General features: G+C 45.8%; 1 protein-coding gene and 1 pseudogene across 1 annotated transcript; both read right to left on the bottom strand.

Annotated features, from left to right (window-relative positions):
* Nucleotides 1–8,149: 8,149 nt before the first annotated feature.
* LOC123042461 (deoxymugineic acid synthase 1-D-like) lies at nucleotides 8,150–9,590 on the bottom strand (annotated as a pseudogene).
* A 4,865-nt stretch (nucleotides 9,591–14,455) lies between these two features.
* On the bottom strand, nucleotides 14,456–16,000 carry LOC123039550 (uncharacterized). The gene is made up of 4 exons (XM_044462669.1): nucleotides 15,570–16,000; nucleotides 15,365–15,503; nucleotides 15,096–15,257; nucleotides 14,456–14,521 (listed from the first exon to the last, which is right to left on the bottom strand). The coding sequence occupies exons 1-4, from the start codon at nucleotides 15,986–15,988 to the stop codon at nucleotides 14,456–14,458; spliced, it is 786 nt and encodes a 261-aa protein (XP_044318604.1). The 5' UTR covers nucleotides 15,989–16,000.
* Between the last annotated feature and the right edge of the window lie 839 nt (nucleotides 16,001–16,839).

The following is a 16,839-nucleotide window of genomic DNA, read 5'->3' as shown; positions in this document are numbered from 1 at the left end:
AAAGAGAGAGAAGAAGCCATCTAGCTACTACCTATGGACCCGCAGGTCCGAGGTAAACTACTCACGCTTCATCGGAAGGGCAATAAAGTTGATGTAGAAGCCCTCCGTGATCCAATCCCCCTCGACAGGATGCCGAGAAAGGACCCTAGATGGGATCTCACGGGTACAGAAGGTTGCGGCAGTGGAAAAGTGTTTTCGTGGATGTTGCAATAGCCTGGATTTTTCCCTTTCCTTTTTCCTTTGATTTTCTTGGATTTCTGAATTTGATTTGCTTTTCTGTGGCTATGTGGTTCCAAAACTTGGGAAGATCATGTCTTTCTAGGTATTATAGTGGCTTGTCATCCTCAAAACCATCCCTAGCTCATGTCATTTCCATCCTAACCCAAATCCCAATATTTTTTTATAGGGAATATTCCTTTTCTGATAAGGGAATAACCCTTTAAGCCCTAGGTTGTGAAGCAACTTATATTCCCATCACTCCAACAATTTCCAAATAATTCTCATAAAATGTTTGGGTCCTATCATGCTCAAATATGGCAAAATATTTCATTTGCCATGTTATTTATCTTGCTCAATTAATTCCTTTCCTATTCTGCCCTAAATGGCACATTGCAAAGCAATTGCTATTTATCTTTGCCCAATTGACCCCAAACTTCTTGGACATATTTTCCTGTCCATATAATTGCCCCATGCCAAAATTCAACTCAATTTGCTTAGTAAATATTCCTGAGCAATTTTTCAAAGTTCCTGTCTGAGGGAAGACATTATGAAGGAAGCACTACCTAGGCATATCCAAATGAGTTAAAATTTTGCAAGGTCCTTCATATGATCAAATCACCACTCTCCTCCTCGCCTCATTTGACCACCGGAGCAGTGGAATCTCGCCGTTCTTCGTCGTTCTTGCCTCGGCCATCGCCGGGGTCGAGCTTCATCGGCCAAACCGAGCCTCATCTAGCCTCCCCTCCACGTCCACTGCCTCCCCCTCACTCCCACAGTTCGCCCCATCCCTTCATTTCGTCACCGGAGTCTCCCTGGCCGCGTTCCGCGAGCTCGGCCGCCGCCTCCGCCGTTCGGCCTCCAGCCCGTCCGGCCGTTCCAAGCCTCTCCAGCCTCCTCCGACCACGCCCTAGTTTTCCCCACCTCCTGGAGAGCCGTCCCACGCCCTCAGTCCTTGCCGGAGTGCCCTGGTCACCGGCAACCACCACCACCCGCACCTCCCTATACTCCTCCCATCACCGCGACCTTCACTCCTCCTCGCCCCTCCCCGGCGCCCACTCTCCCTCTGAACGGGACCGCCTCGCCCCGCGGCATCCGCCGGTGCCCTCGGTCGGACCGGAGACGGCCGGGCCCTCGCCAGCATCTCCCCCTGCCTCCCTGTCTCTGCTTCCGATCGGGACAGAGGGAGGAGGAAGACGACGCTCGCCTGGACCCCCCCTGCCGCATGGACCCCACCGGTAAGTGACTCCAGCGTTGACCCAGCTCGGGCCTGCGCTCATAAGTGGGAACGTATTTCCAGTAATATGTTTTTGTTATGGTGAAGGCGTCTTCTGGTGCTTCTATGTTCAAAATACGCTTTCTTCTTCTGAAAACACCTTTTGTTTCTTCTTCGGCTGAAAATGTGTTTTCTGTTTCAAAAAATGTAAACATCCCGAAGGCGCTTTCTGCTTTTCCACCAGGGGCCTGTTTGCTGAAGAAGTATTCACGGATAGGTCCCTGAGCTTCAACCCTTCACAACTTTTCGAGTGTAGCTCTGGTTAAGGTGAAACCAATGCTCACATCTTTGTATCGTCGAGCTCTTTCTGTTGGTTCCATTTTCTCTAGGAGGTCCCATAGTGAAAATGACCTTTTTTTCTTGCCTCTAATCAGCCCCCTTCGAGAGAGAACCGTCCGGCGTTTCATTTCTGTGGCTTCACCGCACTTCTTCCCGGAGTCTCCGTCACCCCCAGGCAAGCCACAACAGCCACTTGCATGAAAGCCATGCAGTAGCCATGGTTTGTACTTGAATATTTAATAAAAGTTTGCTCGTTATCTGCCTGCTTGTTTGCTATTGTTTTGTTGTTTCGGTTATGCTCGTGGATTCTTGTTCACTTTCAAGATATGTTCCGGTGCATCTTTTTATCTTATGCTACTTGCTAGTATCATTGTCACATGTTATGCTTGATAGTAGTAGTATATGCTGGTAGCAGTGGTGTACTTTCTGATGCATGTTTACCGTCTGTTATCAAGTACTATTGCTATGCATGTTACTTTGCACCCAGTTGGTTACATGCTTACTTGGTAGTGTTCTAGGGTTACCCCGAGGGGTTTTGGAATATTTGGGAATTTATAGGGCGAAGAAGGGGTGCGGGAGGCCACCGAGGTGGGCACAACCCACCTGGGGGCCGTCGGGGCACCCCCAGGTGCTGCTCTGGCCCATTGGATGTCTTTTGGCCCATAAAAAATCCACAAAAAGTTTCGCGATATTTGGACTCCGTTTGATATTGATTTCCTGCGATGTAAAAAACAAGCAAAAAACAACAACTAGCACTGGGCATTAGGTCAATAGGTTAGTCCCAAAAATGATATAAACTTGTTATAAAATGATTGTAAAACATCCAAGAATGATAATATAACAGCATGAATACTTCATAAATTATAGATACATTGGAGACATATCATAGCGCCGCTAGCGGTGCGGCCGCGGCTGGCTGCGATTCCGATGAGACCCAAAGCCATGAAGGACGAGGGTCGTTCACGCCGGCAACCTATGATCAAGCTGGCATGCATGACGCCTTCATGCAAGATCAGGTCGGCCTGGACCTGGACGGCCTCCCACTCGACCACGGGTTTCCGTAGAACTTCAACCTCGAGGAAGAGGATGAGTTGGACATCAACGGGGAGCCTTTGTTCGAGGATGAGCTCGCCAACCAAGCTGTCGGGGCGAAACCGGAGCGCAAGAGCAAGCGGACGAAGGCATACACGGCGGCCGAGGACAAGCTCCTTTGTGAGTGTTGAAGGGACATTGCGCAAGACCCCCAGGTCAGCGCGAAGCAGAAGGCATCAACCTTTTGGATTCGTGTCCACCGTGAGTTCCATGAACGCAAGAAGTTTGCGCCGTACCAAATGCATAGCACGCGCGGGTGGGTGTCCATTTTGAAGCGATGGAGGGTGATCCATAAGAGTGCAATAAGTCTTGTGCCACTCTCGAGAGCATCAAGGCACGCCCCATGAGCGGCATCGGCATGCAAGACATGGTATGCATGCGCCCCTCTTTGTTTTCATTTCGTTTGTCCTTGCATGTCCATTTGTATATCCATTTGCCCATATGCTTGCATGCTATTCATTTGTAGGCATTCAAGGTCCAACATGAAGACAAGTCCTTCAACCTCTCCAATTGTTAGAGGGTCATCAACGGGGAGGAGAAGTTCAAGGCGCAATATGCAGCCCTCATGGTTCGTGGGGAGAAGAAAGTCGTGGAGGGGGTTGGGGAGGGCGAGAAGCCACGGCCGCAGGAGAAGACCAACTCCAAGAAGGAGGATAAGCGGGATGCAGCGTCCATCGCCTTGATCGCAACCGTGGAGGGCATGATGACCAATAAGGACTCAATGGAGGAGAAGCGCCGGCAAGACAAGAAAGAGCAAATGAACGCCTTCATGGAGATCCAAAAGAGGAGGTTTGAGATGGAGGCGGAGAAGCAAACGAGGATGCTTGAGATGGAGGCGGAGAAGCAAGCTAAGAAGATACAGATCGAGACCGTCAATGCCAAGACCAAGGCGAAAGAAGTGGCTCTCGCTAGCATGATAACGAGAGTGGACATCATGAAGATGGACCTCAACACAGTGTCGCCGAGGAAGAGGTCGTGGTTCGAGAAGATGCAGGCGAACATGCCCAAGTTCGACGATGAGTGATCTATGACGGCATGCACCATTCCTTTTAGTATGCCGACAAGCGTGCTGGCATGTGTGCCGGCCGCTGGCAAGTGCGCCAGCAAGAACTGTGTGATGGTCTTTTTGGAAGCTGACATTGTATGCCGGCCGCTGGCATGGTGCCGGTATGAACTTTGGGCGGCGACATGGCTGCTGGCATGATCTATGGCCGTGGACCTCTTAAAATTTGTACGCGGACATGAAATGGGTCGCTTGCGTTGGGCGCACAGCCGACCCAAAAAGAAAACAGGGCGGACGCCGAGCGGGCGATTGACCCAAACGGACGAAAGGCGGACAAAATCGCCGTGCGTTTGGGTCGGCGCGTTGGAGTTGCTCTAAGTGCTTGTAGTCCCCGCTAGGTGGACTACGAACATGGATGCATTTTTTATTTTTGATGTTTTTATACTACTTTGACGGTTGATGAACAGATTAAAAAAAATTCATCGAAAAAAATTCAATAAAAGAAAACGAGCTATCAACATGACATATTTTTTTACACCATGTATCTTGTTATGGAGTACTAATTAATTTTGTATGTAATTTGGGAGCGAATAAATGCCATAATCTTGTGCCTGGAAAAAAGACATAAACTTGGTATGGAGTATTACAAATTAATTTCGTCTGTAATTAATTTTGGGATCAGATAATATGTCATAATGTTATTATGGAAAACTAATTAATTTTGTATGGTTATTTTTAGGAGGAAATAAATGCCCTAACTGTGTTATGGAATGCTAATAAATTGCTTATGGTTATCTTTGTAGTCCAACAGGATATTCCATGATGTACGTATTATCTCGAGGATCCTAATTAATTACGGCGAATTGTAAAAAGGAAACACGCCAAAGCAGGAACGAATTAAACCGCAAAAATTGATACTCCAGGAACCGGCCGTGCCTCTATATAAACAGCAGAAGGAACCAGCTAAGTAGTACATGTCTACAACAACCACAACCAAAAGGACATAGGAGAAGAGAACAGTAAACAATTTCGTAATGGCTCTAATCCGGATCAACTCCAGTGTTCATTTCTTGATGGCACTTATGATGATTTCAAGCACTTTATTGTCGAGTGAAGCATCAGGGAGGAACATAGGTACATTTCTATTTACTATAGCTTATCAACTGGGTTAAGTACTCCCTCCGTCCGAAAATACTTGTCGAAGAAATACATAAAAATGGAGGTATCTAGAACTAAAATACGTCTAGATACATTCATTCCTCCGACAAGTATTTCCGGACGGAGGGAGTATATAGGAATTTGTGGTTTTTTGGAGCTAGATAAAAATTTGATGCTATTGCATAATTGTCCGTTGCCAATGATATGAATGTTTCTTATAAGGTTATTAGGCACTAGTATTATGAAGTTTGATCATTCAAGTTAAGATATGCAAGTATTTTTTGCAAGAGAAAAGAAGAAATAAGATCATGTAGAAAAGTGTTTCAACCGTACCTATTTGAGTGAGGTGTTTAATTAGGATAGGCAAGTATCTTTTTCCTCATCCTCGCGAATTTATTTTTTCCCTCAAACTGCAAACTTGAGCGGCCGCGCTCATCCCCTTATATGAAAGTTATTACGCTTCGTAGTACTTAAAATCTAGTGTTATTTAACAATGGCATGAAAGACAAGAGGTATATTCCTTTTGATTTTATGACCACCATTACAATTCTGTCGTGGTACGTATGGTTTTCCATTGTACGTCATAATTAGATACCAGTCACTTGCAATGATATAAAAGATATCAACAGCTGTTCTTCCTGTGTTTGTATTAGCACTCCATTGCTGCCCTACTATTTGCATAGTACATAGATTTCATAGAATCCGAGTTTTTTTTTTAATTTTTACGAACTGCAACAAGTTCTGATGTTACCTTTTATTTTTCTATTGTCGTAGGCATGGAAGCTAACATTGGCGTTGAGGGGCGCCGTGAACCTTACACTCCTTGTTCAGATCCTTCATTTTGTAATGACATCTGCAAGCGAGATGGTAAGGGAGGTGGGACCTGTAGTGGTGGTGCCTGCTACTGCAACAGAGATTTGTAGCAAGAAAATGACTAAGAATAAAGTTTGGGAATAAAGATTCACTTGGGAGCATTAAGAATTGTTTTTCTACCTGGAATAATTTGAATCCAAGTTCTTTATTATCCTATACTGTTTATACCCGTATCATGCCCTTCTTTAACACGGTGTAATTGTGGATGCTCACAAACACGTACATATACTCACTGTAGTGGGATGTATTTAAAAAAAACTAGTCTACCACCGAAGTTCAATACTGTGATAGAACGGTTTTTCATCAAACTCTCGAACAACACACCAGATAGTGCCAAATCTGTTAAGTGCTAAACATAACCATACCTTTTGCAGAACTTGATGTATGGACTTGAATAGTTCTGTCGCAAACAATCATCTCTGATGTATGAACTTGATGTATGACTTATTGGCTATTGGGACCAAATAGATTCACTTGTTCTTGCACACAAAATAACGGGACCCCCCACTTCTTCCAAACCACCGATGCGAAATCCTGATCGACGTCGAAGTTGAGATCGGCCAAAGCCATGACATTGTCGTTGTTGGAGACCGTGAGATGATGATGCGTGGACAACGGGACCGGAGTGGCCACCGGAGTGGTGCGTGGACGCCGGGGCCGGGGTGGCCACCGGCGGGCTAGGAGCCTTTGAGTTGGACTATTCCCATGGGCCAGTAACAGATTGGCTGTTACAAAATGATTTTAGTGCTATGCTAATTGTGCTATTATAAACTGTGCAGAACAACTCCACTTACTTAAGACAAATCTTTACTATAAAAAATACGTCAACTTTTGTTCCCCATATTTGTATCAGTTTTCTAATCTCCAAGGTTTTCTATTTAAAATGGTTTTCATTTGGACGGACAAATTATATCTATCTTAGTGACCTAATATTCTATAAATATTTTGTAACACAAAAATTCATGAGAAGGAATCAATGATGGCCGATAATCTCTTCCTATGTAGAATACGGAAGGTTCATTGCTTCACTCCTGCTGCATTCGTTTGTCCTTTGTTTGACACTCAGCCCACGACGAATGAACTGCAAAAAGTGCGTACATTTTTGTCTAATAGAGCAAACACTGATACCTTAATTTGGTCGGTAAAGATATAATTTGTTCAACTCTGATTGCTCAAGGCATCTATTTTTTACTTGAGGAACAATCCAATACCATTTCATTCAATTTTTACTCAAATACTGAAGGATATTCCATTGATAATGCTAAAAGGGTTGGAGGGGATACATATTTGTTGTTCTGGTCCATTAGGGTTTAGGGAAATAGCTAGAACTAAATGCGGAAATTACTACTGCCAGTCACACTCCCCATCTGCTTTTTACTGGAAAAGGTTCATGAAAACCACCCCTTCCTTGCACCTATCCATTAATCACGTCTCCATTAATCATGCAGCGCTCCAACGACATGACGGTCCTCGACCTCCAAATCAAGTCCCTCTTTGCCTAAGCATCGCACATCAAAGAAGCCCATGCGTGATGCTCACCGTTTGTCCTATCACTCCCGTTCAAATGCGCCACTTTCCACATGCCGACCTTGAATATATTTTGAGGGAGTTTAAAATACCGATTTCACACAAATCACATAATTTATCATAACATATTCCACTCATTTATAAAAAGATATCATAATGACATTTCATCATTTTTAAACAGATTCCACACATTGTAAAATATATTCCACTCATTTCATATACTCATTTAACTATTTTCAAAAAATATTTTGTAATAACAAATTCCACTCATTTCAAAAAAGATTTTCTAATAACATATTCCACTCATTTCAAATCAGATTTCACAGATTTTAAAACATATTTCACTCATTTCATTTAACACATTTCACTCATTTCAAAAAAGATTTTATAACATATTCCACTCATTTCAAGAAAGATATCATAATTAACATATTTCACACATTTTAAAACAGATTATATACTGTTAACGCGCAAAACGACTTTGTGGCGTCGATGGGCAATGAAACAACGATCGATTGACAGCCATGTTTACTGACCATCTAGAGGAAATCATGCGCCGGCCGGCCGTATGGAACTTCGGTTCCAGCAGAACGTACTTTCGAACGATGGCAACGGTGATCACAATCTTCACTGATAACTTGACTCGAAACATTGCGCAGAAATGATGAATAATAACAGCATCCGACCGCAGCATAACACTGGACACTTCTTTTATTTATCCCATTCTTTACTAAGCTAGTAGCTAGTACTATAGTTTAGGACGTCACGCAGCGAAACAGGCATTCTCGGTGCAGTGCCTATTCCTCGACAATTTCCATGTCTGCGAGGTCAGCCGACATGAACTCGCCCTCAGTCGTGAACACGACGCCCGCAGCTTTGACGATCTTCTTCTGCGGAATCCGGCCGATCTTGCGCAGGTCGTCGTCGGTGAGCCCCCAGTCGAATACCTCAAGGTTCTCCTTAAGTCTCTGCTTGCTGAAGCTCTTGACGATTGGGGTCACTCCTTGCTCGTAGATCCACCTCAGTGCCACCTGAATGAATGAAAAGAAACAGGAATCGGTTAGTGTGGCGCATACGGACTGCATGCGTGTTCCTAGCCTGCAGTTGCCAGGAGAAACGTGGCGCGCGCGCACCTGTGCGATGGTCTTTCCTCTGGCCATGGCGATCTCCGCAAGCACCTCGGAGTCCAGCACGGCGTTTCCGGCGCCCAACCAGTTCTGCCCTCCCAACGGCGAGTAGGCCGCGACGTGGATACCCTTCTCCGCGCAGTACTCCCTCAGCTTCCTCTGCTGCCAGGCCGGGTTCATCTCCACCTGCATGCAGATCACACCCACCGCTGAGTTCCCAAAATATTTAGAACAGTACTCGGTAATATATCTCGTAGTACTCATGTTCGGCGACCTGGTTCACTGCAGGAGGGACAGTGGCAGCCGCCATGAGCTTGTCCAGGTGCCTGGTGGTGAAGTTGCTGACGCCGATGGCCTTGGCGAGCCCGAGGCGGTGGCACTCCTCCATCGCCCGCCACACGCCGTCGAGGTCCAACGGCACGGCGTCGTCCCTCCTGACCGGGAACACCGCTGGTCCGGGCTTCAGGCTGATCGGCCAGTGGATCAGGTACAGCCGTACAGGTCCACTTACTCCATCTGCAGCTTCCTGAAGAATGAAACATACTCCCTTCGTCCAAAAAAGCTTGTCCCTCAAATGGATGTATCTAGCACCAAGTTAGTGCTAGATACGTCCATTTGAGAAACAAGGTTGGGACAAATTTTTTCGGACGGAGAGAGTACATCGAGATGATCAACATCTGTAGAAAGTAACGCGTGGCTATCTCGACCGAACTTACTGGAGGCTTTCCCGGAGGGATGGGAGCACGAGGTGCGGGTGGCACTGCGTGCACCAGAGCTTGGACGTGACGAACACCTCCTCCCAGCACGCCACGAGCCTGCGGCGCACCGCCTCCGCGAGGGCCTCGCCCAGGGGCCGCTCCGTCGCGTACACGGTGGCCGTGTCGAAGTGACGGTAGCCGACCTCCACGGCCTCCAGCACGGCCTTCACGGTGGTCCGCGGCACCAACGGGAACTTGGCGGTTCCCATGCCGATCGCTGGCATGGGCCTCGCGTTGCCGGACCGCAGCGGCACCTCCGGCACCGCCCTTGTCGAGGCCATGCGTGCGTCGTCTCTGCAGAACTTGAGCTTTGTCTTTTGGTCGAAGTACAGAGAGGTGTGTGACGAACTGAGGATCGACCGGCTTTATACTGGCCGAACTGACGATCGACCGGCTCACATTTCTATCTCATAGCCAAGATCCGCCTCAGTTGTTGACTCGCTGTCGCCCTCGCCACAAGAAGTTTGGCTGGCCTGTCGAACAAACAAGAGCAACCGAAGTGGCTGTGGCCAAAGCCGCCAAGTTCATATGTGACACCGTCAGTGACAACTACTGCAGGGGCTAAACAATTAGGAAAAATTGTATCGCGCGAGTAATTGTCATGCCGTACTCCGGCCTTGTGTAACTCTATAAAACTCTATTCTCCTCTATTTTGATAGATGAGGCAAATCTTTTGCCTCCGTTTCGAAAAAAGAACACCGTCAGTGACAACTGACGGCTATCCACCAGCACTGTAGGAATCTCGTCAGGATAATCCCAGTTGATGATGCTGAGCAGGACCCATCCAGGTATAGCTCTCAAAAAATCTTTGTAACAAAGAAGTTACACAGATTTTTCTCGAAAGAAAGTTACAGATTTTTAACTCGGAGTGTTTTGACGGCGCATGCGTCTTATAATGCAGTCAGGCCCGTCTCCAGGAATTCAGGGTCCCGGTGCGAAAAGAAAAATGGGGCCCTACTATTTGTAAAAAAAAACATAATATAACTCAAGCATAATCACTTTATTACATTAGTGCAGAATTGGTCATTAGTCCAACCGAAACTAAAGGGTGGGGATTAAAGCCCCCCCCCCCCCCCCCTAGTCTGGGTTCGTCACGATCCGGGACCAAAAATCCACCATGTGGCACGAGCCCACGTCGGGGGCTGGGGACCTTTAGTCCTGGTTGGTGACACCAACTGGGATTAGAGATTTAGGGTTTTAGGATTTATGATTTATGCTTTATTTTTTCTTTTTGTTTTGTGTTTTTCATTTCAAACATATATAATAGAATATGTCGTACGACCAATCATATTTTACGCTACTCCAGTCATCAAGAAATTTTACAATCAACAAAATCCTGAGCAAAACTTTTCTCCAATGTTCCTTTCTTTTTCAAGTTCTCACTGAGCAACTTTATCAATTGTTTGATTCTTCTGGAACCTAAGACGGTAGTCATACCATGCAGTTATATTTGTGATATGCTCTCTACTTGATTCATGCTCTTTTAGTCTAGCCCCAAGATGAATCCAGATACTTAAACCATCATTTGCTAGCTGGCCTCTCACAAGCCCCCTTTTTAATAACTTGCAACAAAAACAAAATACTTTGGGAAGGTCGCTACTATATACAAGCCACTCTCTGTATTTGAGAGAATTCTGTTAAATGATAATGCAGAAAACCTTCTAGAGAACTTGTCATACAGACCATGCTCAATATCTTCTCTTTTAAGACCCTTTTGCAGCAAAATATCAATCTTTTTAGGATCAAGGCCATCCCAATTTCTAGGATAAAAAATATCAGGATGAACAGAATTATTCATGTCATCGGAAATATTAGGACCATGATCTTCATCAGCAATATTGGTATCATTACCTTCACCAATTTCCGTCGCGGGAGCCTCGACCTCTTCTGCATTATCACTATGAGCATCATCACCTTCATGAATTTCTGTAGCGGGAACCTCAGCCTCTTCTGCAATATTACCATGACCATCATCAATATTAGCTTCTGGTGTTTGATTTTCAGAATTAGTTCGGGGTCTTTTCACAACAAATTTATCAATGGCACCCTTTTGAGATTCAGCATCCTCTTCTAATTTTAATTTCTTCTTACGCTTGAAAGCACCGGAATCATAGTTTCTTTTAGAACTAGAATGCATGATTGTTCTGTATATGAACCAAACAAAAAATAATATCAATGAATTTAAACTGATAAACTCCATGAATTATAGGCTTGTAACTTGTATAGACAGTTATAAAGAAAAAGGTAGAACCTTGATTTTGGATTTGGACGAGCGACTATTGAATATCTCGAATCCGTGACAACTTCCGAACTTCAACAACTAGACAAAAAAATCTTCTAAAACATATTAGTAATTAGTAAACTGTTGTACAAGTTTGCAAGTTATTTTGTATCAGAAATAGCTAGAGAAAAAGGGAGTGTAGGGCACCGCACCGGTTGGCCTTCTCTTCGGCGGCACCTCGGCAGCGTGGCCGGCGGCCGGCAGGGCGGCGTCCGGCACCGCGGCAGCTCTGCTGCTTTCGCTGGCTGCAGAAGCGATCGCCGATTCAGTCGAAGCGAAAAGATGGGAAGGGAATTAATGAAGGGATTAGGCAGGGAAGGAAACGACGGAAGTCACAGAACCTACGTGCTTTGCTGTTGCCGTTTCATATATCGATCAGATAGATCCAGGAGAGATAGACCAAGCCCAAAAGGGAGTGCTTGTTGGCCCAAAACTACTTTTTCAGACTAATACATATAGTATATGGACTCTATTTGGGGGCCCCTGAATTTTGGGGGCCCTGTGCGAGCGCACAGTTCGCACATGCCCTTCAATGGCCCTGAATGCAGTTTTGTCAAATCTTAGTCGACTGAAACTTAGTTATGTCTCGGTCGATGTTATATTCGTGAGATCTTGCATGGAGATTCGTGCAAAAAAAAATTAGTTTTTTTCTTTCATATATGTTATGTCACTTGATTGAGTCTTTGTTAAGTCTCTGAGACCCAGCCACACCCTTTATAATAATAAATGTTAAGCGAGGACTCGTTTGAAAAGTACTATACATGTCAAAGTTATTTCGATTAAATCCCTCGATAGGGTATCTAACCAGATGAGTAAAACCCTCGTGGAAGGGGTAATACCCTACTTTTGCCCGTGTTTATTATTGATGTATAGGGGTTACAAAGATCGAGGGATTGAGCAATAGCTCTAAGGTTTTGTCCCTAATCATCTAGCTCAACACCAGCTTAATTATATGTATGGGTGTCGGGGCCTAGGGTTACACAATCTTAGTCGGTTTGGAGAAACTCCTCATGGACGTCGCTTGCCTTGTCATGTACCAAGCTTTCTGTATCGTCTCGTAGTTGGGTCCTGAGCCGGCTTGACAACCCAGGGCCATAACTGACCTAAGGGCCCCGGGCTGGCCTACTCAAGCCGGCTTCTGGTATGACGAGGCACCCCTAGGCCGGAATACCGTCAGTAGCTCCTGGTCTGGTCTTCGAATCCGTCTGTGTCATGATCGGGGTCGATAGGTAGTCGTAGACCTCAATCAACTCGTTGGAATCGAAACCGATTCACCTACTCCCTTAGTGTGCAATTGTTGATGTAGTCAAGCGGCCTTCGTGGGAGGTTGTCGAGTGATACTGAGCAACACAGGCTAATTCCCGTGCCACTCTTGTGAAATTTCAAAGTCACAGAGCCCTGGTCACGAGGGGATGACCTGGCTCTGGCTCATCTGGTCGAACCGGACCACCTTATTATTTATCTGTTTAGTTGAGATAAAACTACAACCGAGTACTCCTTTTATCTCTAGTTTTTCTTGCATATCAGGATTTCTCAAACCTTGCGCTGCAATCTTTCGTGTTGCGTGCAATTGTGGGATAAGCCCCCACATTATAAATAGATGCAATGTGGCACCCTATGGGTCTGAGACGCTTACTGAATTCCTACAACCCCATGGTGGCTCTTGGCGGTCCCGACAGTCTTTGTCCATACTGTCCGTCTGATCACTGGCGAAGAATTGGGCTACCGGATGGCCCCCTTACTGAGCTATTGGCAGCATTGGTGACCTTGTTGATATTGGTGGTCGTGTCGTGATCTACTCCTCGTTTACGCGGTAGGTCTGGTTGCATGACGATATCACCGTCAGGGTTGTGAGCGTGTACGGATGTCAAAGCATGACAATCTTGTTTGCATTGGTGACTTCATTAAAAGTGAGGGCGACAGTAGATGGTAACTTAAGTTGGGTGGTACTTATGAGCACAGATTCTCGAGCTATGGAGTAAAAACTCTAGGTCTAACTTGCATTGATTGTACGTCGACACAGTGTTTTGGATTTAATCATACTTCGTCAGGTTTTCAGTTAAGTTGTTGATGGAGTTATCACCTCAGGGCGTTCGTGGGCTTGGGCATGACACTACGCCACTTTGGCACCATGGACGGCAGGCCAAGCTACGCCATTGCTTCGATCAACGGACGATTGCGGTATCTTTTTCCGGGAACAACTGGTGTCCCTTCAACTAATCTATTTCGAGGGTATGGAAAGGTGCCTAGCACTCCCTCCGTTCACAAATAACTAAGGTTCTAGAATTGTCCCAAAGTCAAAACTTCATCGAGTTTAACCAGATCTACATAACAATATGTCCACATCTAGAAAACCAAAACTATTTCGTTAATTATGAAATACATTTTCATATTATTCGATATCATACCTTTGCGGGGTTGTCTATGGGCTTGGTCAAACTTAAAGAAGTTTGACTTATGAATATCTTACAACTTCAATTATTTTGGAATGAACGGAGTGCATACTAGTCGACCGATTCAGCAAACATAGCTCCTCGATCGGTGCTGCGCATACAGCTTCGTGACTAGTTAATCTAATTAATATTAGTCGACTACTAGTTCTTTGATGTGCACGAATTAGAAATTATAAAGGGTATAACAGAGTTCATGTCAAACTCAAATTGAGTAGGCGATATACGTCTACAGCATGATGACCGAAAAGACAATATAAAGTAACAACTAACAAGGAGCTAGCTAGTTTTGCAAACGATAAACATTGAGAAAATAAAACTTCCAGTGACATCTTCTCATATTTAGGGCTCCAGATTAGTGGATGGCTGGAGGAGGCTCGGGGCTAGGCTAGCTTAGGCAACACCTCTACTGCTTTCAAGGGAGAAGCGCACTGCTGAGTGCTTCACGCGTCTCGAATGCAGCTCTGATGATCTTCAGAACCTGTTGAGGCAGCACAAGTAAACCAGTGAGAACTGCTTTGTTCAGAACTACTAATATATGCTCCACTCTCTCCGTAGCATGCATGCATTGTTTACCGGCAATGGAAAAAGATAATACCTGGGTTTTGTTGAGCGTGAGTTCTTTCTCCACAAGCTTATTCTTCGGAATATTGGATGCATGCAGCAGCTAGATGGTGTTGGTCAGGGATAACGGCGTAATCTTGAGATCGTTGGTCACCATGAAGTTTATGGGATCTGGGATTCATTTCATAACAATAACGGCATCCAACAAGGCCTTCTCTACGACCGGATTCTTCTACCTGCAGTACACTATTGTTGCAACCATAGAAAGGCGCTGCCTCTGGGGATAGAAGTACGCTTTGACATTCTTGCTTTACACTTCCAGTAACACTCTTGGAAAGATTATCCATGCATCCGTTTCGGGGAAACTGACTAAAAGTCTTCATGATGGTTCCAAGTGGAATGCTAAGGAGTCCAAAGACAAGATCAACGAAATCTTGCCCAACTTCAGCATACAGTACTGATGAATCATCCTTGGCCTGAACAAGCCTTACCTTGATGGCTTTGAAGTTGGGATCAGCCTCAGCTGCTTGTTTTGCCAACAGGTTTTCAGGAAGCTTACCAAGATATGCACCATTCGGCTCAATAGGAACATTGAAAAACAATCCGGTTAAGGGCTGCTTTGTCAGCAGTGCTCTCCTGAGCAAACTAGTCATCTGGAAGAAATGCAATACAACTATATTAGTACTAGTATACTACCTACAGTACAAATAATTTCTTCAGTGTGATGTGCATGGGAACGTACAGAGAGTCAGAGACAGACCTTGCTAGAATTGAGTTGGAGCACCTTCTCCTCGATGTTCCCATTTCCTGGGATACCAAATTGTTCCATCAGAGAAAACATAGCCTTCGTGGATGCAAGAGAAACTTGGAGATCATCAGTTATGATGAACTTGGAGCCACTAATGCCAAAAACAACATCCTCAACAGCAACACGAGGATTCTGAGTTGTCCATTCCTCGATGTACTGGACAACATTTCCACAACTGCATACAGCATCAGGGACGGAGCTAAACAATGTATAGGAGCAAAATGGATTTGTGCAGTGATACACAGGGTTGCTGTCGCCAATTTTGACTTGAAGCCGGTGGCAATGGGCTGCTGCAGCATTGAGCGGCGCAAGAAGCATTGCCTTGCACGCCTTGGCTTGAAAGTGACATTGGCCGAGGCTCTCCACGCTCTTGTACAGCTCGTCGAGGCATCCCACCTGAGACTGCTTGTCGAAGAGACGAACGATCCTGCCGAGGGGCAGGGTGAGGAAGCTGAAGAGCACGTCGACGAACTCCTTGTCGGACTCCGCAAACAGCACCCTTCTCTTCTCCTTGTCGACGAACAGCTTCACGGCGACAGTTGGTCCGCCGTCGCTCGACATGCTCGACGACGACATGTTCGTGGGTGTGGTGTGGTGACCTCTAGTTGCTGAGGAAGAGGAACTGGTGAGGAAGAAGACGAGTTGGCTTCGCAGGGTCAGTAAATGGTTGGGGTGGAATCTGAAGGGGCTAGGCTTTACGGGGCTGTTTGGATTGGAGATGTTAAAAGCCTCATTGAATTACTGCTCATCGGAAGATGTTAAAAGCCTCATTGAATTACTGCTCATCGGAAGTTGCAGCGGCATGGCACGGATGGTGAGGACTGTGACCAATTAGCACGCGCGCATGGCATGCTGCATGCGCCTGCGAGGTCCCCAACCTTGGAGGTCATGGCTAGCTTGTTCAGAATAGCTGGCGTTGGCGTTTGACGCTTTTCTTTTCTTTTTGACCTCCGCCTCCCACATTTCAATGTGTTCTAGAGCATCTACAACCACAACTCGCAAAAGAGCAGTGCTATGCGGACGACAATATCAGACGATTTGCAGACGACGGTTAAATCCAGCGTAGGAATCTGCTCCGCAACGAAGCAACGGCCGCTGGATTACTTTGTCGTGCACAGATCGCCCAGAGAACATCGTGTGTGGAGCAGTTTCGCTCGCAAAATCCGTCCCCAAACGCGTCTGGGCGTGTCCGTGGATAGTGATCAATCAACACACAAAAAAAACATTTTCATAGCTGGATACCCCATTTGTAAATCATCAAATCCATTCAACGTAAAACCACTATAAATTCTCACTGAACCGTCCTTATTGTTCTGTCAGTGCCCATGTCCGACGGCCGGCTGCACCCCTCGGAGTGTTGGTACGGTCACCGGTAGAGTAGGACATGGGACACGCATCGACTCACAGACTTCAGGCGCCCCGTCTCC

Source organism: Triticum aestivum, chromosome 2B (genome assembly GCF_018294505.1).
Source record: "Triticum aestivum cultivar Chinese Spring chromosome 2B, IWGSC CS RefSeq v2.1, whole genome shotgun sequence".
NCBI lineage: Eukaryota > Viridiplantae > Streptophyta > Magnoliopsida > Poales > Poaceae > Triticum > Triticum aestivum.
The sequence above is the reverse complement of the archived record's forward strand: the minus strand, read 5'-3'. Positions and strand labels throughout refer to the sequence as shown.

Excerpts from the sequence above, each read along its gene's own strand:
- LOC123039550 (XM_044462669.1), bottom strand. The coding sequence starts at position 15,988 with ATGTCGTCGTCGAGCATGTCGAGCGACGGCGGACCAACTGTCGCCGTG. Across the intron at positions 15,504-15,569 it reads AGTTGTGGAAATGTTGTCCA|TGGCTCCAAGTTCATCATAA; the intron begins GTACATCGAGGA and ends TTTTGGCATTAG. Across the intron at positions 15,258-15,364 it reads TCCAACTCAATTCTAGCAAG|ATGACTAGTTTGCTCAGGAG; the intron begins GTCTGTCTCTGA and ends CATTTCTTCCAG.